Source organism: Halichoeres trimaculatus, unplaced genomic scaffold (assembly GCF_033239565.1).
Source record: "Halichoeres trimaculatus isolate MK-OKI-2021-1 unplaced genomic scaffold, fHalTri1.1 fHalTri1_scaffold_5, whole genome shotgun sequence".
Lineage (NCBI taxonomy): Eukaryota > Metazoa > Chordata > Actinopteri > Labriformes > Labridae > Halichoeres > Halichoeres trimaculatus.
Window position 1 is genome coordinate 33,974,822 of NW_027437183.1, and position 27,858 is coordinate 34,002,679.

At 42.0% G+C, this 27,858-nt stretch overlaps 1 protein-coding gene across 1 annotated transcript; it reads right to left on the reverse strand.

Moving 5' to 3' along the window:
- Positions 1-27,804, reverse strand: LOC141790350 (uncharacterized). Its single transcript, XM_074670172.1, has 4 exons — positions 27,551-27,804; positions 14,907-16,459; positions 10,168-10,396; positions 1-4,100 (listed from the first exon to the last, which is right to left on the reverse strand). The coding sequence occupies exons 1-4, from the start codon at positions 27,717-27,719 to the stop codon at positions 2,635-2,637; spliced, it is 3,417 nt and encodes a 1,138-aa protein (XP_074526273.1). The 5' UTR covers positions 27,720-27,804; the 3' UTR covers positions 1-2,634.
- Between the last annotated feature and the right edge of the window lie 54 nt (positions 27,805-27,858).

Below are 27,858 nucleotides of genomic sequence, written 5' to 3' on the forward strand. Positions count from 1 at the left end.
GCACTTATTTAAAGGCCTCTGATATTTGTCAAACATTCAAAAGTAACTTAAATGCAATTGAAAATAAAGATATGTACAGTGCACTTATTCAAGCTAAGGCCTCAGAGTCAGACTATTCAAAAGCATATTAAAGCAATTGAAAATAAAAACAGTGCAATTTTACTGAGGTAGGGCACTTATTTAGAGGCCTCTGATATTTGTCACACATTCAAAAGTCATTCAACTGTATTTGGAGGTAGTGAATATAAAACAATGCAATGCAATAATTATTTTTTGTTAAGCAACTTTTCTGCAATTAGGGTAGGGGCAAAGTGCTATGCACTCTAATGTATTTAAAAATAGGAACAAGATTCCTCTCACTTCAGATTTTGTGAGAGGAGCACCAACATGTCAATGTGCTCCTCTGTCCGTCTGTCCAAGACGGAGGCTCGAGACGAGCGCATCCAATGAGCAAACACTGTGTGCAGACAGTGTCCATGGGAGTTGTAATGCTGTAGTCTCATATTGCAATGGGTTTAGTATTTCAGATGCCGTTTCAGAAAACTACAATTAAAAGATTCAACCCGCCAAAGTGGCTAGCAGGAGTGACGGTGTTACCAGCTACAGCTGGAATTCAGTGTAAGCTAGCGTGTCTCTCTCTCTCTCTCAACTAGGAGGCAGGACTCAGGGAAGGAGGGGCTGCATGCACCCAGTGTGCGCTCTGTGTGTATGTTTTGATGCCAGCACATGTCTAACCAGGGAAAGATGTTGAGTACCAATCTATTGATACTAGAGGTACTTTATATTGAATTGTTTGCTAAATTTCAGGATCGATATTTACAGATAAAATGATACTTTTGACAACACTAGTTGAGAGGGGAAATGTTAGATATTTAGATTTTTTGGTATAATGCATTATATAGGGAATGTTTTTGTGTAACCATGATGAATCTAAATTTTGCATTATGTTTCTTATACTTTATTAGCCTCACAAGAGTTTAACAGCAGTTTCTTATAAAGCCATGTGTGTAAGTCTTTCTCTGGGTCATCAAGGCCAGCATACTGATTAGAAGTGCAGCACTCCTCACAGCTGTGAGTGACCTTATCACCCATGACCTCAGGCCCACTCCTCTCCCCTCTTTCCTTCTATCCTCCTTTCCCTTCTCATCCGATAATTTAGGTACGCATCTGACACACACACACACGAACAAACACATAAATTACCACACACCTAGAAGGGAACATGTGAGAAGGTTGGCACTCACATGTTTATTATTTCGGCCAATAGTAGACTGTTGTGTCAAAGACCAACACTGTGTGTGTTAGATATTGAGTGTGTATCCCAAAAGTACAAGTGTGAAACCTAATCTTTGTTGACTGCTCTTTCTGTCCGGGGACTCCAGAGTGAGCTTCTGCCAGAGAGCATCCTGTGCTGATCTTTTACATGTGATGATCAATAAATGGTTAAGCTGTGACCTGAAGATTCTCCAGTTTTCTTTTAAGGGGTACCAATATCAAAGAACTGGGTCTAACAGTTTAAATGTTGTCCTTTGCAATCTCAATAACACAACAGGGAAAATCTGTATTAAATAAATTTAAATAAACTTATTAATATGCGCTTAGAAATTAGTTCATTTATTTAATTTAGATTCAGCCCCTATGGAGCTGAAGCACACTTGGCAGCAGCCAAGAAAGAAATACAATCACATTGTTCCAGCAGGTGAAATCTCAGCATTATCCTATGTGGGGGTGGGTACCTCATTTTTCACATACTTTATGTTGAAGAGTAAATATTATGTGGCTGTTTGACTGTGCAGTGGTTTTATTCCAAAAATAACGCTGTTTTCACACACATAAATGCCTTTCTCATCAATATCATGTTCGTTAAATAACTAAGCCCGATATAACTAACACAGACTTCTACTCAGTCAACAGAAAGCAGGGAAAAGCTACAAAGACTGGTAAAAGCCTTTTCATGGTAAAGCGCACTTTTCTGCCAACACTGCGTACAGTAGCCTTACTTAAATTCTAAGCATCTCTGACGTTATACAAAAAAACATCTGTTTGCACAGAAACGCACTGCAACACACAATATCTGCTGGGACATGAGCGCATGACTGCGAGCAGTAATGTTGCAAATTAAGGACGGATTAAGTTGTGTATGTAAATGGTTGACTGAGACGTGAAATGGTACCACTCAAAAAGGTAACTGTCAAAAATTACAAGCACATCTATGCGTGGTCTGATGATCAACTCCAGACTTCTCTGCGCACTAATGCTACACCTTCATCCACAGGATTGTTCACAAAAGGATGCCAGTGAAAAAGATCGGTAGCACGCACTGTACCTGATGAACTACTGACTCTGATTTTTTTAATGACAGACGGCTAAACAAATCTACATAAAAACTTGCTGCTGACTGAATGAATAAGGAAATGAAATGGTGTGTTGCTCTAGAAGGGTGGATAAAGAGAAAAGCTTGAAGTTCATAAAAAAAAAAAAACGGCTCTAGACCAGGTTAGATCCAGAGACTCAGTTGCCACAGTAACAGACACAGAGTTTTAGAAACGCCTCTTTGTAAAATAGGCTTGATTTTCCCCTCTTTCCTAAGTTTGATTAACTTCCCTTTCTGAAACCTAAAACCCAGAGTTTCCCCTATTTCAGAGGTAATACCCTCTGAGTTTTAGTTAAACCTGCTTTGTGGAACGGATCCCAGCTGCTTAAAGTTTTTTTTTTTGTGTGGACAAGCATATGTTTTTTCAGACTTGCTTTAAGGCTGAATCCTTTCCCACATTCAGAGCAGCTAAAAGGTTTTTCTTTGGTGTGGACAAGCATATGCCTTTTCAGATTTATGCTTTGGCTAAATCCATTCCCACATTCAGAGCAGCTGAAGGGTTTTTCTTTGGTGTGGACAAGCATATGCTTTTTCAGACTTGCGTCAAGGCTAAATCCTTTCCCACATTCAGAGCAAATGAAAAGTTTTTCTTTGGTGTGGACAAGCATATGCCTTTTCAGATTTGCTTTGAAATTAAATCCTTTCCCGCATTCAGAGCAGCTTAAAGGTTTTTCTTTGGTGTGGACAAGCATATGCCTTTTCAGATTTCTTCTTTGGCTAAATCCTTTCCCGCATTCAGAGCAGCTTAAAGGTTTTTCTTTGGTGTGGGCAAACATATGTGAAGTTAATCTTTTTTTAAGGCTAAATCCTTTCCCGCATTCAGAGCAGCTAAAAGGTTTTTCTTTGGTGTGGACAAGCATATGCCTTTTCAGATTTCTGCTTTGGCTAAATCCATTCCCACATTCAGAGCATCTGAAAGGTTTTTCTTTGGTGTGGACAAACATATGCTCTTTCAGACTTGTTCTCTGGCTTAATCTTTTCCCGCATTCAGGGCAGCTGAAAGGTTTTTCTTTGGTGTGGACAAAGATGTGGCTGTCTAACTGTGCTTTAAAAGTGAAACCTTTTCCACACTCAAAGCAGCTGAAAGGTCTCTTTTCTGTCAGAGAAACCACATGATTGGTTTTATTGGGCTCGGGACAATTGTGTGTTTTTACAGTCTCTACTCTTTTGTTAGTTGCAGATTTTAATATTTGAAGCCAGTCTCTGGTCTCCTTCCAGTCATCTGCTTCATTTTCAGACCCTGATCCAGTATCTGATGAGGTTTCAGTCTGAACCTCATTCTCTAAATTCTTTTCTGGATCTGAGCTCCTTGCTGGTTCTGGTCTTCCACAGTCCTTTCCACCAGCTGCTGTTTCCATGTGGTCAGTGAGTCTCTGATGAAGCAGTGAAGACTCAGGTTCCTCTTCATCATTTTCACTCTTCATATAGACTGAAGTAAACAGGACCTTGGTATCAGCCTCCTCCAGTCCTTGAAGCTGCTCTCTCCTCTGACCGATCCACACTTCCTCCTGTTCCTCTTTAATGAGTGGGAACTCATTATCCTCCTGTTCCTCTTTAACGAGTGGGGACTCATTCTCCTCCTGTTCCTCTTTAATGAGTGGGGACTCATTCTCCTCCTGTTCCTCTTTAATGAGTGGGGACTCATTATCCTCCTGGTCTGGATAGGGTCTCCTCTCCTGCTGCTCAGGGGGAAGCTCCTCTTTCTTCACCATTAGTAGCTGAACATCTGCAGGACACAGTGAGTAAATATTGATGAGATATTAGATCATCTTCCTGATGGAAAAGAAAATCACAAAGTTGTAAGAAGAGCTTTACGAAGAGAAAGGGTGTTAAAAGATCGATCAGATCCACTCAATCAAAGCGACAATCACTTTATGAGAGGCATAGGTTCTGACGGCCCGGACTACTCTACCTCTGTGAAATATTAGAGCCGTACATTGCCTGTGCAACCCGCAGGAGAGGTGCACTGACTGTCCCACAGTCAATGTGCATCGCCCTGCGATTCTTTGCCACGGGCAGCTACATGTACTCTGTCGGGGATGCGGAGCAGCTAAGCAAGTTTACGGCATTAAAGATGAATTCATAGCATTCCCAGGATGAATGAGAAGGAGGTGGAGCCAGTTACCTGTGATAGGTAGCTGATTCTGAACAAAAGATGAAGGAATTCTAGCGCAGATTTTGTCGATGAAATGTACACACAGCAGAACATATCACCACTTTTTTTGAGGACATTTTAGGGAAAGCTGAGCTTCCCTTGTAGTCTCAGAGCAATCACCACTGCTTGAAACGGACTTATCAGACGTGTTGACGTTCTTGTTTTTTATCTGCTTCCATGTTCTTCTGACTCCAGAAGGATTACATCTGGGAGAAAGACATGATAATTGGAATACACGCAAGTAATTTGCACAGTAGCATTTATTATTTTATGACATTTAGAAGTGTGATCACTATCATACTGAGCCACTGATGAGTAACTTAGGCATTTACACAGTCCGCTATGCGTTGCCATGCATTTTGCCTTTTGCGGTTGGCCGCTGCTACTATGTTCCCCCTTACTGAGTTATTGCTTCTCTCTTCCTTGTATTGCTGCATTATCAGCCGCTGCTCTTCAGCGAAGTACGGAGCTTTCTTAGTCGCTCATGATTGTGACTGGCAGCTGCCTCTGAGCCCTCCTCTATTACGTGCGCTTTCACGGCTCTTGATGAAACAATCCTGGGTTGAGTTACCGTGTTGATAACTTGCATCGTGCTATCGATTATCCTGATTGCCATTGTTACGGTTACTCAATCCTGGATAGGTGTGAGTTACCGCAGATAAGTTGACCGCGCTTCGTGATATAGGCCTTAGCTCTCTCAGAAATGTAAACACAGACTCTTTTAACTAAATGCACAACATACTTAAACTACTTTCAGTAAAAGAAAAAAAAGCCTTAAAAGAATTCACTAATAAAAACTGTGAATTGACTAAATGTATCAAATAACCATGAAACTGACACATACTCACCCTTATTATACATATAATAGTGAATCTTTAATTAATTACTAAGTTTCTTTGTTTAAAATGTCACAACGTTTATTGTAAAATGTCACAGTTTTGATGTTAATGAAATGGTTGGGTTTGGTAAATGAAGCGTCTCTAATGGCGTTCAGTTATAAAGACATTATTATATGAATTATTTAGGGATGCTGGTAACTTTATTCTTGAACTGATACAGATAACCGATAACTTTCCGCTTCTAAAGGCTGTTACCGATAACTGTTGACCGATAACACACATTCATACATGTATATATTTACCTAAGAACATAACATGAATTCTATGAAAAAAAAAAAAAAATACTATTATAATTGCAGTACAGCTGAAGCTATCAAATCTTTTAGTATTCGAGTATTCTACTGAAAATTCCATTGATTAATTGAGTAATCGGATAAAACACATTTTTGTTTAGTTAAAGAGCAGTTATTTTTCAAATGAAAATTTGTTTCAAGCAAGTGTAAAATCAAGTGACTTTAGGTGATAAATTTTAAGTTCAGTGTGTTCTGACTAGATATAAGACATTTCAACTAGGAATTCAAACATTCTTGAAAGATTTTGAGTCTTTGCAGTGTTCAGACTAAAATGATGATCCCTGCTGTGTTGGAGCACATATGGCTCCATTACTACTTGATATTTTATCCTTCATTGACCTGTGAGCTAAACTTGACACCTGCCCAGTTAGCTCTATTATGTTTTTGTTTTTCCATCTTCTTCACTCTTCAGTGCTGTGTTTTACAGATTAACTAAATCACTAAATGATGTTAACAACTCATTTCCATACCAAGTCATTTGTATGTAGCTGTCATGGATGCTGAAGGAGAGAGGAATAACATCGTAGGAGGGACAGAGAGCGTGTAATATCACACCAGTGTTTCCCCTGGGTTAACAGTCTTGGGGGGCGGCCACGTTGTCGGCAGTGGGGGTAGGGGTGCGAGCACAGGAGAGCGAGTGTTGCATCTTCACAGAGAGAGCTTTTTATTTTTTTAAGTTTTCAGTTAACTTTATAAAACATGCTGCTGAGCCTGGGAGCTGTTTAATAAACTCATGCTTAAAGGTATTTGAAAAAAGTTAAGCGTTGGAGTTTGTTTTGTTCAAAATTTTGACACCAATATTTGCACTTTGACTGTAAATTAATATCAGCTTAAAATATCGGTTATCGCCCTCCTTGACTACAAATAATCTGTAACGGTATTGGCCCAGAAAAATCCATATCGGTCCATCTCTAATATGTGTGCTGGTTCTGTTCTTTGGTGCTACTGCTGCTGGAATCTGAATGTCCTGAGGTGAACTGCCCCAGGGATTAATGAAGTTCCTATCTATCTATCTATCTATCTATCTATCTATCTATCTATCTATCTATCTATCTATCTATCTATCAGGACTTTGGCTTATGGTTCTATTAAAATGAATACCTTTTCACTACAGTAAATGAGGTTCAGTTGTTATATTATTTTTCTCTCATGGAAGGTTTAGAAAAATAGAGACACAGATAGACAGACAAGCTACGAGAGTTTTGAAGGTAAGTTCTGTAAATATTTGTTTCCTGCTGGATTTGCCTGCATCAGTCATCACTGAGTCTGACTGTGTTTTCCTCAGTGGAGTTTTGTCGTAAAAGATGGAAGAGCCTCAGGGAAACCTTCCTAATAGAGAGGAGGAAAAAAAGAGTGGGCCAGAGCCAGAGCCAGGGAAAAGATGGAAGTTCTCTACGGTCCTCTCTTTCCTCGACCCCTTTATTATCCCCAGGGAGACCTCTGGAAACATGGGTCAATAGGGATGGGAATCAAAAAAAACGGTTCCTGTTGAGAATCAATTAGACATGTCTCCATCCATCGATATCGTTAGCCTTTGTGTTAACCATTCCCTTATCAATTGTTTACATTGTGCCGGAGCCACCAGGCTTTCGACTAGTCTGCTGCAGCTATCTTAGCTTAGCAGTTAGATAATGTTCCCCAAAAAACTCAGATTCAGGATTTTCAGCTTGAAGTTTTACTGAAGACCTGACTTCATAAAGGAATGTACATTACTCTCTCAGGAGATTCATATTCGGTACATTCGAAATGGTATCACCTTATTTACCAAAATAACAAAATAGGGCAAGCTTGATGCTAATGTTTATGGGAAACTGCATTGATATGCTAGCAGTTAGCATACATCAGTATAACTTCAGTTTTAGAATAAAATTTCAATTTTCATCACAGAAACATCACATCAATTCTTTTAAAAAATACCGAGAATTTCACATTTCAAAAGCTAACAGGCTAATGAAAGGCTAAAGGATTCATAACTACCGAAAGTTTCCAAACAACTTAAACCATTGCTATAACCACTTTGAGACACAAGATGGCCTACTTGAATTATAAATATATTACAGCACATCACATTGTGTACAATTTTTACCTGTTTCTATATAATTATGCCCAGAAATATCCAGACTCACCCCTAAATTCCACTGCAAGCGCTGCCCCGTGACCTTGAAACGTACTGTGGAGCACTTTAGCCTCCATTGTAATCTATCTGGCAAATTCCACTACCCGCGCCAGGACTATTTTCTGCGCGGCCGCTTCCAAACCTCAGGAAGTCACTGTGTGAAGTACCCGTAAGATTCCAAATAAAACACAATGCACGGACTCTCAATGGTAAATTTTCCCCATATGTTATAACATATGCCACATCTGAAGGCATGTGCATCAGGTAAACAGTCGGTCAGAGGGTCCTAGACGCAACACAAAGGCATGGATGAAGAGAAGCTGATCTTGGAAGTGGAGAAGTTCAACATTCTGTATGATCCCAAACATCCTTTTAATAAGGATACAGGCAGAAAGGACAAGGTGTGGACTGACATATCAAAGGTTATGGGAGTGGATGGTGATCATGTGATATCGCTATTCATACGAGAGCCTGTGACTCTCCGAGGACCAGCCCTCCCCCTCCAGATTGAGCAGGGCAGCGCTGCGCAGCGCGCTGCTTCCAGTGAGGTTTGACAATCGGAGCAAGACCACGCCGCTCTGCTGCGCTGCACGGCGCATGCGGTGGAATTTAGGGGTTAGAGGACTATTTACATTTGTTCACTTACAGTATAAACTCAATTAAATGTTGTTGACACAGAAAACCCTTTCAGGTTTTGGGTCTCTAAATGAGTGGGCCCTCTACTCTGCCTGCACAGTGACGCGCATCAGCCCCTCAGCTTGTCAAAATAGTCTCTAGCGTTCACGCGGCGTGTCACAGGCGTGTCGCGTTTAAATTCGCAAATTTGCGTCATAAGACAGCAGGTGAGCTGGAGATGATGATTTTCATTCAGTGTTTTGTTCTGCCTGTTTTGAGTTGGCGTGATCAGGGCTGACAGTTTGACCAGAGAATAAAAACACTAATGTTCATGAATCAGCATCATCGTCATCATCAGTGCAGCGTTTGGACGGACGTTACGCCTTACTTTACTCATGCTGTGTGCAGTTCTGTTTGTAATGGAAACACCAGCCATGTGCAATTGTACTTTTTAGAAACTTCAGAAATAGCTTTATTTTGCGGAAAAGTGTAATTGAAACGCAGCTACACACAGATACAAGCTTTATTACTTTTTAAGACGGCACATGTTCTGACCTGACACTGTATTCTTAGCAATTCTTAAATCACCTCAGCCCCTGGGTCATTTCTGGCAAATTTCTTGGATCTTACAAAAGTGTACAAGTCCCAGTGGCCTTGGTTGAGGTTGGCTTTACGTTACTAGCGTCTTTAGCAGCCCGGGTGTCCTCGTATGCTTTCAAAACTCTGTTGAAGCGACAGTTTCGTTTGAGGTGACTACTGTGATTCAGCTTGTTAAATTCTGATTCACAGGCAGAGCTGCGAATAAGTACTAAATGGTTTGGTAAACAAATCTATTAAAGAAATCAACTGAACTGATTCTAATGATTCAGTTCATTGAAAAGAACGTTTTTTCCCATCACTAGCTGGGAGAGAATCAGGCATGAATCATACGGGCAGCTTAACAAACCAAAATAAGTAACTATATTGGTGTCGCAAAAACCCTGTAGAAAATTACAACATCAAAACATTGTACTAAACAATACAATTTTTCGTTTTAATTTACTTGCATGAAATAAAGTGCAGTTCTGTTGCTCCACCTTCACTGAACGCATGCGCGCTCCCGCGGCCAGGGGAAACACTTTCTGACAGGGATAAGTACATTGGTACGACACCTGTGCTCTAAGACATGTCAGTGAACGTTAGTAAATCCTGGTTATGTCCTGCCAGTCATCTACCAAGCAGAGCTAACGTAACCTCACTCTTCATTTATTGATAGACTCTCAAGTTTGAACAGACCACTGCAGAATAACTGCTGACTGTGGGTTGGATGGACATTAGCACAAACAGTTTAGCTCCTGTGTTAGCCTTTAGCTCTGACTGTATCACTGTCACGTTTATCTTTCTTCTGCTCTTCTGTCATTTTTCTGTCCTACAGTTAGGCTTCTGTGTCTACTATCACTAAAACAGTAATCACAGAAATCGTATTTGAATTGAATAAATTAACGACTAGAAGAACAATGGGGGCTCGTGGTTTCTCCACGTGTTACAGGCCTGAGCCCCTGATTAAGTCCTCAACATTTTACCAACGGTTTGTATCTTGAGTTCGTGGCCGACGAAAAGAAACGGATGTGGTTTCTGCATGAATTAAATCGTATTTGGTCAGAGCTTACGTCTATCAACCTTAGCTACTGGCTCGATACTGCTAAACATTATCACACACATTTTCAGAGACTAACCTGCTCTGTGCAGCTCAGGGATTAAAATCACATTCAGTAGTTCTCTTTGGCGCTGCAGCTCCTCTTCGTATCCAGATACTGTTCTTCTTTCTTCCATGTCTCTGGTGACCACAGCGAGCAGCCGCCGCTCGAATAAATCTTTCAGATCCTGAAATCTGAACATCTCCTCACAATCAAGAATCAAAGGAGAGGAAGAAAACCGGACGGCGATTGCTTTCTCTTCTTCTTCCTGTTGTTGGTGATTAACGGCGGTTCGCCACCTTTAAACGGGCATTACCGCCACCTTCTGGCCCGGGTGTGGGCCAGGCCCCAATAACCCTACCTTTCGCAATAGTATCCAGCTGCGTCCCCGCAGGCTGCAGTCTCACGGCGCTGTTTTCTCGCAACAGTGCCACCCAGTGAGTTGGAGTCATCTTTTAACTCACGGCGGTGATTCTTAAAATCAAAAACATTGGAGATGCCTGCGGCGTAATTGACCAATAGTTATGCAATAATACTTATCAACAAAGTCTGTGAACTCATGATAACACATATTCAAAACAAACCCTTATTTTAAAGCGGAGTAATTGACCAGTATTTATGCTACAATAATTGGCAAAAAAAAAAAGTCGGTTAACTCATAATAACACATATTAAAACCAAACAATTAAAAAAAATCCTAACATGCACACATTAACTGAGACATATGTATGTAGGTTAAGGGTTCCTCATCAAACTCACAAACTCTGTTTTCAATAATGTTTTTTTATTCCCTCTCACCTGCCACCAAACCCCCTCCCCGTACTTTAACAGACACTTTCCTTCAAAACACACTCACACACAAAACAAAACACAACACAAGCAAAAAAACAAGAAAAATGAAAGGGTTCCCTTAGAAGAGTCTCCCTTGTTGCCTTTACTGAGCTTTCACTCAAATTCCTCTCTTTCACTGAAATCATAGACATAAAAATCACTGCTTAGTTAATATAGTTAACACAGAAAACACTACTATAGAAAATGTGCCACAGAAATGAGCATAATTATTCAATTCTTAATGAAGGTATAATGTATATTATTAACATAAGTTAATAAACACTTGATGTTATTCCGTTAAAAATATAGTTAAATTCTCTATTCTAACCTTGGCTGTGAACATTGCCCAGCAATGAACATCTCCTCAGCCTGGAGCAGGGACACGCTGTGTGTCATGGAAAGCCCATGAATGATAGCCTGCCAAGAAAAAGTGATTTAGTGTATTATGAAGAAAAATATTTGTATGTTACAGTGTACAAAAAAAAAAGACATTTTTTCCATGAGTAAAAGGCATTACTGCAGGCAAATATTTTAGATCTGTTTTTAAAGTAAACGTGCTGTGCCTAAGCACGATTACTCCCCTGCAGCGCTGTTCCCCAGCTGTAGAGTACGGCCGGCGGTCACACTACCCCTGTATGAACCAGACTTTAGCGGGTATCACAGACGCACACAGCCCGCCTACGTCATCGTGAAGCGTCTGTTTACATGGAGCGCGATCTCATCAGAGTCAGCACAATGAGACACAGAGAGCACTGCTACAACTTTAGAGAGTTTTGGACTTATAGTAAGTCGTTTTCGCCCGACACAGCCCTCTGACACCCCCACTTTGTTTAAAATGATTGTCGAGAGATGCGCTCGCGGCGATCATACATAAAGGATCGCACGCGCTGTCTGTGTGCTTGTGCTCGTGCATGAAGTAAACCGTGCCGGAGCCCACCTCTTTGAAGTGTGCCGAAGCATGGAAGGGAATCGGGCTTGAGCACAGCACAGTTGCGGTCACACTGGCCTTTCCAAACGTGCTTTACGGCTGAAGCGTGCTTAGGCACGGCACGATTGGCCAGTGTGACTGCGTCCTTAAAAGACAACTCAGTTTTTTTGACACCTGGACCTTATTTATAGGTGTGTGTATGCTCATTTACTCACTCAGACAAACACTGTGCAGCTCGGAGTCCTTCAGAAGTTATTTAGATCCAGCTGATTTTTGCCGCACTTAGCAGGGACATAATCTCTGCAAAATCGCTCATTTGGGCTATATTTTTTCATCCATAGCCAGTGTTATCATAAAGTCAGCTGGTCTACCGTCTTCAGGTGGGTCAGCTGACCCAGAGCTGACCTGGTAAACAAACGTTTGACGGTTGTCCTTACCGGTTTGAGCCTGAGTACACGGACGAGGAGCTCCATGAAAGAAGGATGCAGAGGGAGAGAGACGAAGAGCTGGCTCGAGAACAACAAACAGGAGCACGTCCACGACTCAATGTGAACTGGTGGTGCGCTTGTGGACCGTGTTCGCCTATGGCAACAGAGGTCGGATCTAAATAACTTCTGAAGGACTCCAAGCTGCACGATGTTTGTCTGAGTGAGTATATGAGCATGCACACACCTATAAATAAGGTCCAGGTGTCAAAAAAACTGAGTTGCCCTTTAAGTCTCCAATAACACCAAGAAAGTCACCAGATTTGTCGGGAGTAAAAAAACATTGCAAGTGGGGTCTGATTGCTCGCTAAATCTGACTCAGAGAAACTAGGTTGGCAGCACTGCTCCTGCAAGGGGGGGCTGCTGAAACTGATGCGCCTGTCCAGGGTGCTCACCTGCTAACATCCTTATGAGAAAAGCTGTCTGAGTTTGGTCATCAACTTAACTGTTTCGGTAACTCAAGGAAAAGTTAATCATTTTTTAAAACTTGAGAAACTTGGGAACTTGGGGATACTCAGGCAACTTCAACTTTCCTTTTCCTTCTTAAAAAAAAAAAAAAAACAACTCTCCTGATGTCCATCTTTCTGTCATTGATCATACTCAGTGAATATGCCTGCAGGATACGGCTGTGTGGTAGGAAACCAGTAAACCACAGAGTGGATTTTTAATGATACGTGTATTCTTCACAATAAAAATGGAACAGATTTGATAGTGAAGCAGTGGAAAGAATGCTGGGGCAGATATGCACTCACACTTTTGATGGCAAATGTGGGGGGGGGGGTCCGAAACTGCTCATTTATTAAGGTGAGGGGGACGTGACCCCTCCTGGATGTATTGAGGTGACGCCCATGAATTTGTGCCACAAACTCTGTCAGAAATCTGGGTGTCATGTTTGATGAGCAGCTGACCTTTGAGGTTCACGTGGCCTCGATTGCTTGATCTTGTGGATCTGCCCTCTTTAACATCAGGAGGATCAGACCCTCCCTGACACAACAGGCCATGCAGCTTCTGCTACAGGCCCTTGTGACTTTATGTATCAGCTCCTGTAACTCTCTTATAGCAGGCCTCCCTGCATGTTCATTCAAACCTCTGCAGAGTACCCAGAATGCAGCAGCACGTCTTGTCTTTAACCAGCCCAAAACAGCACACGTCACTCGGCTGTTAATCTCTCTTCACTGGCTTCCAGTAGCAGCTCCAATCAAATTCAAAGCTCTTCTTCTGGCGTCCAAAAAATCCTCCTCCTTTCTCTGTCTCTCTTTCTTAACAGTTGTTTTTGCACCTTAAAGTAAAATGAAGGACTCTGTCTAATGTAAGACAGGACTCTAAAAACCAAACCACCTCAGCAGGGGTGCGCCAAACTGCTTTAAAAATGAAGACATCCATACATATCATGTTTACAGACACAAATTTATTTTAATCTGCTTTTCACATTCTTTCAGTGACTTTCAGTAACACATACTTTATAACGCTGAATACAAAGAGAGTCTGCCTCATTTAAATCAGGTGAAGAGGTCTCCCCCCAAACTGTGGGTTGACAAGTGAAGCTTCAGCTTAAAGGAAAATCTAAAACCAACCCAAACGCTGAGAAGAGCCTTTTAGTTATGAACAAGCATGTGTCATCAGCCTGACCTGGTAGTTAAATCCTTTCCTGCATTCAGAGCAGCTGGAATGAGTTTTTTTTCTTTTCTGTGGACAAACATGGAAAAACATATGTAGGGCTGCAACTAACGGTTATTCTAGTAATCGATTACTCTGACGATCTCTACGATTTATCTATGAATCAGGGGAAAGAAAGGATGAGAATGCTTAATATTAAAATTTGCAAAACCAAACGTGTTGTTATTTTAGTTGATGGCTATAGAGGCTGTGAGGAGTTTAAAAGTGATCTTGAAAAAGTCTCGCTTCTTCTAGATAAATGCCTGATCTTAATCCACACTTTAAAATGAGGTTTAAAAAGAGCCAATCTTACTGGTAACAAGTTATTTTTTTTAAATCGCAACTTTTAAGCTTCCAGTTCAGGTCGTCCAGATTGGTCTACGGCACGTCTAGGTCTCTATGACAACGCAGCACAAATGTTAAGGCTAATTAGCCTTTAGCTTGGGCTGTATCACTCTATAACATGGGCTTAACTGTAACTGGATCATTGCACTCGTACTGCTGTGCCATGCAAGGTCATTTTTGCAAATGTTGCAATTAACACACTGTGTGCTTTAACTCAGCGTGAACTACTCCCAAACTCGTAACGTATACAGCCCCGCAGCCCAGGTAATCTACACTCCAGTCAGGTAGGTGGCAGTAATGCACTTTCTGCTAGTTGCAAACAGCTAAAAAATCAGACAAAAAGAAAGAGAACAAAAAAAACAATGACAAATCAATGCAGTTATGGCGCAGCACAGTGCATCGATAATGGTAAAACATTGTCAACGCTTTTACTATTCAATTTTAATTGATTTCATCGATTTGTGTTTGCAGCCCTGAACATATACCTTGTCAGAATTTCTCTCATGTTAAATTTTTTTTCACATTTAGAGCAGCTGAAAGGTTTTTCTTTGGTGTTTACAAACATGTGAATTCAGGTGAACCTTGTAGTTAAATCCTTTTCCACACTCAGAGCAGCCAAAACGTTTTTCTTTGGTGTGGATAAACATATGTGTTGTCAGAGTTCCTTTTTGGCCAAATCTTTTTCCACATTCAGGGCAGCCAAAGGGTTTTTCTTTTGTGTGGACTAACAAATGTCTGTCTACATCTCCTCTACGAGCAAATCGTTTCCCACACTCAGAGCAGCTGAAAGGTTTTTCTTTGGTGTGGACAAAAATATGTCTGATTAAATTTCCTTTGCAAGTAAATCTTTTTTCACACTCAGAGCAGCTGAAAGGTTTTTCTTTGGTGTGGACAAGCATATGTGGAGCCAGTTTTCCTTTTTGGCTAAATCTTTTCCCACATTTAGTGCAGCTAAAAGGTTTTTCTTCGGTGTGGGTAATCATATGTCTTGTCAGATTTGCTGTTTTCCCAAACCCTTTTCCACACTGAGAGCAGCAGAAAGTTTTTCCCTGACTGTGGACAAGCATGTGTGCAGTCAAACTTTCTTTAAGGCTAAATTGTTTTCCACATGTGGAGCAGATGAAAGGTTTTTCTTTTGTGTGGACAAACAGATGTCGAATCAGCTGTCCTTTTTGGCTAAACCCTTTTCCACATTTGGAGCAGCTGAAAGGTTTTTCATTGGTGTGGACTAACATGTGCACATTCATATTTCCTTTTTGACTAAATCTTTTTCCACAATCAGAGCAGCTGAAAGGTTTCTCTTTTGTGTGGACCAACATATGTGAAGTCAGAGTTCCTTTATGGCTGAATCTTTTTCCACATTCAGAGCAGCTGAAAGGTTTTTCTTTGGTGTGGACAAACATATGTCTGCCTAAATCACCTCTGCGGTTGAAGCCCTTTCCACACTCTGAGCAGCTGAAAGGTCTCTTTTCTGTCAGAGAAACCACATAATTGGTCTTATCAGGCCCGGGACAACTGTGTGATTTTTCATTTGTGGCAGATTCTGATATTTGAAGCCAGTCTCTGGTCTCCTTCCAGTCATCTGCTTCATTTTCAGGCCCTGATCCAGTATCTGATGAGGTTTCAGTCTGAGCCTCATTCTCTAAATTCTTTTCTGGATCTGAGCTCCTTGCTGGTTGTGGTCTTCCACAGTCCTTTCCACCAGCTGCTGTTTCCATGTGGTCAGTGAGTCTCTGATGAAGCAGTGAAGACTCAGGTTCCTCTTCATCATTTTCACTCTTCATATAGACTGAAGTAAACAGGACCTTGGTATCAGCCTCCTCCAGTCCTTGAAGCTGCTCTCTCCTCTGACTGATCCACACTTCCTCCTGTTCCTCTTTAATGGGTGGGGACGCATTATCCTCCTGTTCCTCTTTAATGAGTGGGGACTCATTATCCTCCTGTTCCTCTCTAATGAGTGGGGACTCATTATCCTCCTGTTCCTCTTTAATGAGTGGGTACTCATTATCCTCCTGGTCTGGATAGGGGCTCCTCTCCTGCTGCTCAGGGGGAAGCTCCTCTTTCTTCACCATTAGTATCTGAACATCTGCAGGACACAGTGAACAAATATTGATGAGATATTAGATCATCTTCCTGATGGAAAAGAAAATCTGAAAAAAAACAACAACTTCAGGATCTTTATTTTCAGCTTTGCTGCTAAACTGTAATGACAATCTCATTTACTGAACCAATGATTACAGGAGCCTCCTGCTTGTTGACACTCTGGGCCTCATTCACAAACAGAGAGTACACACAAATTTGTGCCTAAATGGTGCGTGCGAAAGTTTGACTCACAAATCTGTGATTCATCAGTATTTTCTTCCTTGAATTTGTTCTTACTCTGTGAACAAATATAGAAGCCCCTCAGACCATACGTACGCTCAAATGGTGATCACCAGCTCTCTCAGGAATGTAAACACAGACTATTTAACAAAATGCATGACATAATTTAACTACTTTCAGTTAAAGAACATGTAAAAAAAAAAAACCTTGTGTCTTTCCCTGTTTTTTAAAAAAAATGTAGGGGGAGCACATTTTAATAGTTCAATTGCCCCCTTCAAATAATGCACCCAATGCTCAAAGCATTAATATAGTGGGGAAAATAAGTATTGAGAGTGTCAACTTTTTTCTCATTACGTTTATTTCCAAAGCTGCAATTCAAACGAAATTTCTACCAGACATTGGTGTTTACTCAAAAAATCCACACATGAAAAGAAATCACAACGTTCAGGTCCATAAATAATGATTATGTGGAATTAAGTATGATAAAAAAAGTACTGAACACACCATGGAAAGGCTGAATACTTTGGCAAGGAAATGCACCATACCACCTGAAATCTGTCAGTAATTATTACCTGAACTTCCAATTAATGCAAACGAAAATCAGGTGAAAATCAGATGGTCCTATAAAAAAGGTTGTTTTTTCACCAAGCAGTTAAATACCACACACCTCATGATGGGTAAAGGCAAAGAGCTCTCTGAAGACATTCACAACCTGATTGTTGCTCAGCATCAGAATGGAACTGGTTACAGACTGATATCAGAGCACCTGAATATTCAAGTCAGCACCGTTAGGATCATTATTCACAAGTGGAAGAAGCACCACCTTACCATCAAAAGGCCACGCACATGAACTCCTTGCAAGATTTCTGACCAGGGAGGCAGAAAGATAGTCAGAAGATTACTCAACAAGCCAAGGACCACCCTGAAAGTGCTCCAGAAAGACTTGGAGGCAGCAGGTACAATTGTTACAGAGAAAACAATAGGCAATGCACTCCACCGCCATGGCCTCTGTGGACGCTCAGCCTGCAAGACTCCATTCCTCAAGAAAAGACATGTTGAAGCTGATTTAATGTTTGCTAAACATCATCTTGACAAGCCTGTAGAATACTGGGAGAATGTTGTCTGGTCAGATGAGACCAGAACTGAACTTTTGGGCTGTCATACTACATACCATGTTTGGAGGAGAAATGGCACTGCACAACACCCAAAAACACTACACCAACAGTGAAGTTTGGAGGTGAAGCATCATGGCATGAGGTTGTTTCTCATCTCATGGTATTGGCAAACTTCAAATACTTGACGGAGCAATGAATGGAGCCATGTATGTGGAACTTCATCCTGATCAGTTAGTGGAGCCTGTGATGATGATCAGTGTGGTGCTTAAGCTGAGTTCACTCGCACATATTACAGAGCAGCTGATTGGTATTCCTTCTCCCGCTCGTCCAGGAGTCACCTTTCTGCTCTCTTTGGGACAGAAGTTATAGTTTTGCTGTTTTCCTCTCATTCTTTAAAAATCAGCAGAGGAGTTTTCCTCCAGCTTTCACAGATCAAACCAGAAAGCCTTCATACCACACTGTACCTCTGTGCAGGGGCGTGTCCAGACTTTCAGACTGGGGGGGCACAATGAGAGCAGCAGCATAGGTGGATGGGGTGTATGTGTGTGTGTGTGTGTGTGTGTGTGTGTGTGTGTGTGTTCACTCTCTACTTTAACTATGAGTAACTATGATTGTATAAATATTATGTCTAGTGTATGATTTTAGAATAAAATGTATAATATATTACTGTGTATCAGCCAGTCTGATAAATTTAAAATACTTTTTTAAGCCCAGATAAAAAGATAGAGCTGACTGTAAACTATGCCATTAGATAACGCTAAACTATGTCTGTGTTAAATTAATAATCCATTTATAAAGGTTTTAAGTTGAGGTATGATTTTATGTATTTACCGGTCACAGGTGGGCTGCGCAAATGTTTGAGACTTAAAAGTGGGCCCTGAGTTGGATTGGGCTGGGAACCACTGCTCTAATATCCTGCTCATGTGATCCTCTTTCCTCTGGGGATACTTTAGGATTCTCTGCAACATCAGACTCGAAGCTACTGGTGGTTTGACAGGACAGAGGTTGTAGTGAAGAGCTCTGGGACGTGGGGAAGTCTGGTTTCAGATTCTGATGTTCAAGAGATTTGGGGTGTAGTGAACTCTCCATGTTAAGTTCAAAACACATCAAGGTTCATCTCTGTTTTCACATAACTCTCTCTTATAAAGACGCCACAGCAGCAACAAACTGCAGTTGCTCCACACCCCAACATGTGCTGCACCTACAAAGGTGGGGGGACCCCTCAGTGCTGCTTGTAGCTTCAATCTTTACACTTCTATAGATGTTTTAAGCACATAGGCACAGAACAAATGTCACAATCTTAAGAAGTATGCATCACACAGATTTTCTGATTCATGACATAAAGACTGTTTTCCAAACTTCCTACTACGCCAGCAGTATCTACTATTTTGGATTAAATTCAGTCTGTAGTAGTCAGTATGCAAAAACTTGCAAAATCTGCAGTATATTAAAAAATCCCCAGATGTCATACTGATCCAGGAAAATTTCTCAGTATGCAACGGACCAGTCTGTTTCCCACAATGCACGGCTTTAACCTCGTTTGTCAATGTGGGTGGCAGGTTTTGGTGAATTACTGCCATCTACTGGAATGAGTCAGCATTACAACTACAATACAACAACATTAATGTTAGACAGTGAGATAGAAGTAAAGAGATGAGAAAGAAACACAGGTAAGTCAAAGAGGTGTTTACTTCTACAAATCCAAAGCCCTTATAAACCAATGATTACATTTTTAAACCATACATGGATTATCAGGAAGTGGTTCTTCCATCAGCTGTAAAGATAAAAGTTCAATCACTTCCAGGATTTTAAAAATAAACAATGTGACATCACATTCTATTGTGACATCATAGGATCAAGGGCACATGTTGTGATGTCACAATAGAATGTGATGTCACAGAGGTTCCTGGTAGAAGGGGTATAAGTGTATCAGAACCTATAGCTCAGTATCTTCAGTCAAGCAGAGCAAGACACAGACACACTGAGCGAATCCTGGCAGAAAGAAATACTTTCACAATGTCAGAAAACACACAACAGTCAAAGAAATCTGCCAGAAAAGGCAGAAATAAGAGCTACAAACCTCTTCCTGTCTACCCCCAGGCTCAGACACCTCAATATGAGGCCAGACCTATTGAGGTTGTTGAGGAGGAGTTGGATGACTTCTACTTTGAGAGCAGGAAGTTCAACAAGAAGAAGAAGAACAAAATGCAAACTGAGGTCAATTTGGCTTCATCCTTTCCAGTCCTGCTCAGAGACTACACGCAGGAGGAACTGGATGCTGAGGGCTGCAGAAAATGGAGAGGGGACTCTGTAGCGCCTCAAACATCACAGGCTGCAGAGTCAACAGAGCTACTGCCCCAAGGTGAGCCTGATGAAGCCCAACCTGTCCCTCAGCAGGAAGAAAGACAGACTGAGGTTGATGAGGAGGAGGAGATAAGAAGATATTACGCTGGGAAGAAAAAGAAGAGGAGGAACAACATAAGGCAGGCAGAGGATAACTCGGCAGCATCCTCTCCTCTCCTGACGTCAGAGAAAACTCAGGAGGAACTAAATGCAGAGGGCTGCCACAAAGGGAAAGAGGACTCTGCAGCGCCTCAAACACCACAGCCTGCAGAGCCACCTAAGACCCTGTCCCAAGACCAGCCTGGACCCCAGCCTACACCTCAGGCTGGACCTCAGCCGAGCCAGTCACCAGCACAGTCAGAGCCAGCAGAAACACACAACAAGCCTGTTCCTTTACCAAGACTTTCATACAGCGCTATGGTTTCTGCTAGACTGCAAAACAGTGTTAAAAAGCCTTTGGTTAAGGTTTACACAAAGCCACAGGAGACCAAACAAGCTGTGATCCAGATCCCTGAGGTACAGTTTCACAGCAATGCCAGGAAAGGGGGACAAGTCTCAAAACCTGAGAAAGAAAAACTGTCTTTGGTTCATGAGTTAGAGCAGCTCAAAGCTCAGATTAAAACTCATGAAGCCAAAGCACAGGAAGCAGCTAGTGAGCTGCAGAAAGTTAAAGAGAGCCTTCAGACTGAGAAGCAGAGGCACCAAGACACAGAGAAGAGCCTGGTCATGAAAACAGAAGAGACCTCCAAGCTCAGAGCTTCTCTGTCCCAGGCCCAGGAGGAGCTGAAGACCCAGAGACAGCAACTGGAGGAGGAAAGATCTCGTCATCCTTCAGAGCAAAAGGAGACCGCCACGCTCAAAGCTTCTCTGTCCAAGGCCCAGGAGGACCTGAGGACTCAGAGGCAGCAGCTGGAGGAGGAAAGATCCAGTCGTCTTTCAGAGGTAGAGAAATCCAGCGGGTTGATGGCTGCCCTTCACCAAGCCCAAGAGGACCTGAAGAGTCAGAGGCAGCAGCTGGAGGAGGAAAGATCTCTTCATCATTCAGACCAAACTGAGACCTCCACGCTCAAAGCTTCTCTGTCCCAGGCTCAGGAGAACCTGAAGAGTCAGAGGCAGCAGCTTGAGGGGGAAAGATCTCGTCTGCGTTCAGAAAAAGAGAAAACAGGCAGATTGAAGGCTGCCCTGCACCAGGCCCAGGAGGAGCTGAAGGAGCTGAAGACTCAGAAGCAGCAGCTGGAGGAGGAAAGATCTGATCTCCATTCAGAAAAAGAAAAAACCAGCAGGTTTAAGGCTGCCCTGCACCAGGCCCTGGAGGAGCTGAACACCCAGAGGCAGCAGCTGGAGGAGGAAAGAGCTCTTCGTCATTCAGAGCAAACAGAGACCTCCAGCCTTAAAGCTTCTCTGTCCCAGGCCCAAGAGGACCTGAGGACTCAGAGGCAGCAGTGGGAGGGGGAACGGTCCCGTCTCCTGGAACAGCAGAGGGAGACAACCTGGACGATGGAGGCTGCTCAGAGACAAGCCCAGGAAGCAGCAAACAACATGAAGGCTGACTGGCTGAAAGAAAGGTTTCATCTCCTGGAGAAACACACAGAGGAGAGAAACAAGATGCAGGCAGCCCAGAACCAGGTCCAAAACGACTTGGAGAGACTCCAGAAAATCTGGGATCAGGAAAGGTCCCACATCCTGGCTGTTCAAGAGAGGGACGCTAGTAGGATGGAGACAGATCTCTGCAAGGCCAAAGAGGACCTGGAGAACTCCAGACTTCAGTGGGAGGAGGAAAAAACCAAACTCCAGGAGAAACACACCAGAGACACCAACAAGACGGTGTCTGAGCTGCACGGGGCCCAAATGGAGCTGATGGTCCTGAAATGTCATCGAGAGATCGACAGGTCACAGCTCCTCGCGCGGCAGATAGAGACCTCTGAGTTGAAGGCCTCTCTGAAAAAAGCTCGTGAAGACCTAGAAAAACAACAGGCCCAGTGGCAGCAGGAGAAGACCTCGCTCCTGGAGACTATCAGCAACATCCAGCAGGCTGCTGCCAAAGAGGAGGAGAGGGAGGAGTTAATAACAACAACCTCCGAGGAGGACGCTGTGGAAACCCCTGATGAGCCAATAGATCAGGAAGCAGAAGCAGCTGACGAAGCTCCAAAAAAACCAAAGAGGTCACTGAGGAAAAGGTTCCTGGGTCTTTTTAGGAGAAACAGGAGACCCCCCAGTCACCACCAGTGACCTCATGATGCCCCCTTTCCCCCCCCTTTAACTGACCCCCTGTGTGTTGTTGTGTAGTCTGTGTTTCTTTATAACATTTGATGAGACACAGACAGCGCAAAAACAATCCCCCTATTTTAATGTTCTTTAAGTGTTGTAAAATGTTGTGAAATGTAGTAAAATGTGTTGTGCAAATAAAAAAAAAACAATAATTTTGCTTTCTAAATATCATTTTTAACATTACAGAGTGCATAAAGTTACAAATGCTTTTGAACTTGTTGATCTTTGAACTGTTTCTATTGTATTTTCTATTTTCCCTCATCTTGGTGTGACTGTTTTGTGTAAAGATGTGTGTGTTTATGTGTTTATGTGTTTATGTGTTGATGTGTTTATGTGTTGTGGTTTAGGATGCTTTTCTCACATGAGTCTGACTTCAATCAGGATAACAACATTGAAGAAGGATTTCTTGTTTTTAGAAATGCATGGATGAAGAAACTGAATGTAGATTTTTCTTAAGAAGGTTCAGTACAGAAATTAATCACTAACAAAAAATCAAAAATCCACACTGAGTGCAACAAGGTTTACAAATCACAAATCTTTTTTTTCCCCTATATTTGTAATATGGGGTGCTTCAAAGTACATTATTCGTGGATTTGTGCACGTATGTGTAAGTATTTCACGTGTTTGCAAATCTGTTCAAACATTTGTGGATCAGTTCATGTATTTTTGGATACATTCACTCAAACATTGGGATTGGAATTGAAAATCGGTTCCTGTTGAGAATCAATAAGAAATGTTTCCATCCATTGATATCGTTAGACTTTGTGCCTAATGATTCCCTTTTTGATTCTGCGTTTGGCTTCCCCATTTGGTAGCTAGAGCAAGAGTGGCGGACTTGGTCTCATCAAATTGCTCTCTAAACTGTTAAAACACTGATAACGTTTTGAAGGAGAGTGGATGCTTTCTGAATGTCCACGGCCTTGGCCTGCAATAACTGTGAGGCTGCGTTTATAGACTCCAGAATCTTGGTTTGCATGTTGACCAGAAATCTGAAAGAAAATGTGCTAAAGGCATTCTTCAGCGCACTTGCTTCACTACGCTCATCTTTTTTGTCAGCGATATTTTGTCGAGGGCTCTTATAATGTCTCCATACCTGTGCCTTAACGCAAAAAGCGCATCATGTCGAGAAGACCAGCGAGTAGGACAGAGGCGTTTTAATGTGACAACTCTGCTCTCTGGCGTCATGAACTCACATCGTCCCATTGTTTGATGCTGTGACCAAAAACTTTATACAGCGCCTCTACAGTGTCATAGAAGTGCTTCACTTATCAAGAACCTCCCAGTGTCCCCTGAATGCCAGGTTGCATGAAGCCAGAGTGAGTGTCACATTTACATTGCACTCCACGACCTGTCTCCAAAACAAGGCCGTGTTACGCACATTTCTCTCCATTTCGGCGTCTATTGTGCTGTTGAGTTTCCACTGCTCATAGATTATGCATGCACCAAGATGTATTGCCTCTCGATTTTGGTTGAAAGATGTTTGCACTCTTATTCCGTTGACCCATGTGTTACTGTAATATGGGGCGCTTCGGTTGGCAAAAAGCCAGCAAGGCTCACAGTAACAGCAGTCTAATTTGGGGGAATAGCACAACCAGCTGCGGGGAAGCTTCATCCCAACTTTAGTGTTAGAGCTGTAATAACTTTCTGAAAAACACCTATTGTCGTTATCAGTGGGACATGGACCTTTGGGTTTGCATGGGCCCATCCTAAGGATATATCTTTTAATGTCAGCGTCCTGGATATTTTCAGCAAAGTTGGCCCGATCAGTAGGAAAATTCGTCGAAGAATGCTCTTCATCTTCAGCGGTTTAACAAGTGTTACCTGTAACAAGAGGAAGTGACCTGCTGCTCTCGTTTTCAGTGACTGGCGCGGGTGAGGAGGGGGGCTGCTGGTTAGCAATAACTCTGGCTCTTGCTCTGCCCTGGAACAGCTAACACCAGCCGAGTCCCTAGTATCACTGCTTTACAGCCAAGAGAAAAAGAGGGGAATATGAGCTAGGCTGCTGGGCTACTACAATTGAAGAGGATTAACAGTTAACAACTTACAAACATTATTTATACCCTAAGCGTTGTTGGAATTGCTACCTGTAAATCTGGCTCCCTGACTGTGCTGCCAGTATTGGCAGTCCTCAAGCGCTGCCAACGCCAGATTCACCTCCAGGACGGGAAAAAAAACTGTCCAATTTTGGCAGTTTTGCATTGCTTTGCAGTCTTTGTTCTTTGTCCTTATGCTTGGTAGCTCCACTTTTGTGTTTATACAAACCTCTGCCACTCATGTTTCCTGTCAATGTCACAATGCTTCACCCAGCTGAGAGTCTGTTGCTATGAAACAGTTGATGACACTGGTGGACAGTTGATGACGATTTTACACAAAATACACTGGGAGAAAATACCGCGAGAAATTCTCCCTAAATTATCCCTTCCCAAAGTTATTTGTGAGAGTGCAAATGAAGCCAGTTATGCAGCAAGCATTTTATTCAATATTTTACACACAACTACATGGCTCAAGTAAGTCATCAAAAAAAAAAAATCAGAAACCCTGAGTCATCCTTACTGTTGCAATCTATATAAGCCCGCATGGTGGCACTTAAGTCATCGTCATGCTGGTTACCTGATGGGGCTAAGGGAGGGGCCCGGGATTTGCCCCCCCAAACCCCGGGCGCCCTCCCAGCCCCCCCTGAAGCTTCGCCCCTGCAAAAATGTCCTCTCACAGACTGGATGACAGCACTTTCAGCCATTTCCACACCACTGTCGTGTGGTGAAGGAAAGATACAACATGTTGCATGGAATGAAAAAGAATCTCTTGTGAGGAAGTTATGTACATTTGTTTGTGTTTTGAGTGATGAAAGTTAATATTCTGCTAGAAAAAAAAAAAGTTTAATTGATGTAAGCTACATTCTAGCATATAAATACAATTTACAAAGTATGTTAGCATCACACTAGTGCCAAGTGCTCTAAATCATCTTTGGTACATAGAGCTATATAATATGTTGAATGGATTGTGAATTAAACTCTTGTCCGAGAGTATTTATTCTGTTTGTTAAGTGCCGGAAGCTGAAATTTTGCTTGGAAACCAAACTTTTATTGTTGTGTGCTCACCGCTAGCATATCAATGTAGTTTCCCTTTGTAAGTTAGCGTAGCGCTGGGTTTTTATTAGGGCTGTCATTTTAACGCGTTAATTAGATTAATTAATTACACCCCAAATTAACGCGTCATAAAAATTAACGCAGATTAATCTGGATCCCAAACCCGCGAGGCGTTCAAAGACGCACTTATTTTCAAATGTCTAGCATTTACAAACCGTTTGTCCTACATGAAAAAAGTGGTGTTCTCGTCAGATTTTCAAATTTCCGACGGTCCCTGAATGTATCACACCTCGCAACATGCTTTGAACCGGGGGGAAGAGAGAGCGCTGCTAAAGGATAAGTTCGGTTTATACAGCTTTTACATTGTTTATAAAATGAAATAGAACAAAATCCTCACCCAGAAGGCTTATCTGATCCAAGCAGTGCTTCGGGAGATATTTAGATCCAAAATCGTGCAGCGGACGTCCGTATAATGGGATCCATCAGGGCATAGACAGCGCCGCTCCTAAAACTGCGCAGTACTCTCTGGAGCACTGACTCCTTTCTTTGAGGGGCAAGCGTAAACAAAGTCTTCGTCAGTTCAGAGGTCAGCACAGCCGCACAGCGCTGTCTGGAGTGACACAGACTGCAGCAGAGGACTATCTCGGAGCCGACCATGATGGAATATTGGTGAAAAACACGAGTTCTTGGACGATTAATGCCATTTTAAGGAGCAGCGCTGTCTCTGCCCAGATGGATCCCATCATACGGACGTACGCTGCACGATTTTGGATCTAGATATCTCCCAAAACACTGCTTGGATCAGGAAAACCTTCTTGGTGAGTATTTTGTTCTACTTCATTCTACAAACAATGTAAAAGCTGTATAAACCAAACTGATCCTTTAAGGGGACTGCCGTCCACATCTCGTTTATTCACACGTTCTTTTTGAAAATCTACAGAAAATCAACCGTTTGCTCTAGCTCAATTCTGTAAAAAACAGGTAATTTTACACTCTCTACTGCATCTGAGCAAGCCCTGAATGATCGAAAAAGGTCTTGTATTTAAATCTAAAGAATTCTTTGAAAAGTTCCTTTCACCTTCCTGGTGTTTTCAGCTTGGGGCTGCTCTGCACCAATGAGCAACAGTTTGTGTGTTCAGAGCATGTTAAACTGAGAATATTTCACTTTTCTTTGATCCAAGACTTGAAAAAAGTGTTTTGTACATAGTTCCTCACAGTTTTTAGCCTTTAGCCCTGGTTCTCCTGACCTCATAGAAGTATACAAGTTCCTATTGCAGTGAAAATTGAGTCAACATCGAGTAAAAATGTGAACAGAAGCAAAAACCGTCCTAAAAATCAAATCAGCTTATCTTAGGTGCAGGACTGTGTAGATTTTGTAAAGATAGAACCATAACACTTTTTTCATGTGTTCCTTATGCCTCAGGGTACCTAAAAATCTGTTGTATATATTCCCACCTTATTTTTAAATGTCTTTTAATGTAATTTTAATGTCCTGGAATTCAAATTCTTTATTTTGGGACCTTAAACAGATATGAGATTAAAATGCGATTAATTAGATTAATCAATTACAAATCCTGTAATTAATTAGATTAATTTTCTTAATCGCCTGACAGCACTAGTTTTTATACTGAAGCTCCTAAAATATCTAAACAATATAAAATCTGCATCTTGATGTACAGCATGTTGTATGTATGGAATAGGAATCTCTTGTAAGATAGCTGTGTATTAGTGGGCTCTCAGAGAGATCTCTTAAGCCCCGTTTTCACATTATGCTGTAGTGAGAGGTATGTACGTACCCATGATAAAGCGTACTTTGGAGTATGACTGACCAAGCTCTTAACTTCAAACACGAAAGCAAGTCTTGTAGCTCAGGCTAGCTACAGTTAGCAAATTACCTTCAAGGCTTCAAAGAAATAAAGACACAAGCATTTAAAGCCTTTATACGTGTTGCAACATGGTGGTAGGTCAAAGCTTACGTCTGTCAACGTTAAACTACGGGCTCGATTCTCTGAAACATCATCACACACATTTTCAGGAACTAACCTGCTCTGTGCAGCTTTATCTCAGGGATTAAAATCACATCCAGTATTTCTCTTTGGCGCTGCAGCTCCTCTTCGTATCCAGATACGTTTCTGCTCTCTCCCATGTCTCTAAAAACCGCGGTGAGCAGCCGCCGCTCGAATAAATCTTTAAGATCCTGAAATCTGGACATCTCCTCACACCCAAGAATCAAAGCAGAGAAAGAAACCCAGAAGGCGATGTCTTTCTCTGAGGAGAGTTTCAGAAATGGCTGACGGTTATTGATGTAACGTTCGTGAACGCTTCGTTCAAAGAGAACGAGTCATCTGGGT

Coding starts and splice junctions, on each gene's coding strand:
- LOC141790350 (XM_074670172.1), bottom strand. CDS start 27,719: ATGTCCAGATTTCAGGATCTTAAAGATTTATTCGAGCGGCGGCTGCTC. Junction 16,460..27,550: donor GATAAAGCTGCACAGAGCAG/GTTAGTTCCTGA, acceptor TGTGTCCTGCAG/ATGTTCAGATACTAATGGTG. Junction 10,397..14,906: donor ACCAAAGAAAAACCTTTCAG/CTGCTCTAAATG, acceptor CACCAACAACAG/GAAGAAGAAGAGAAAGCAAT.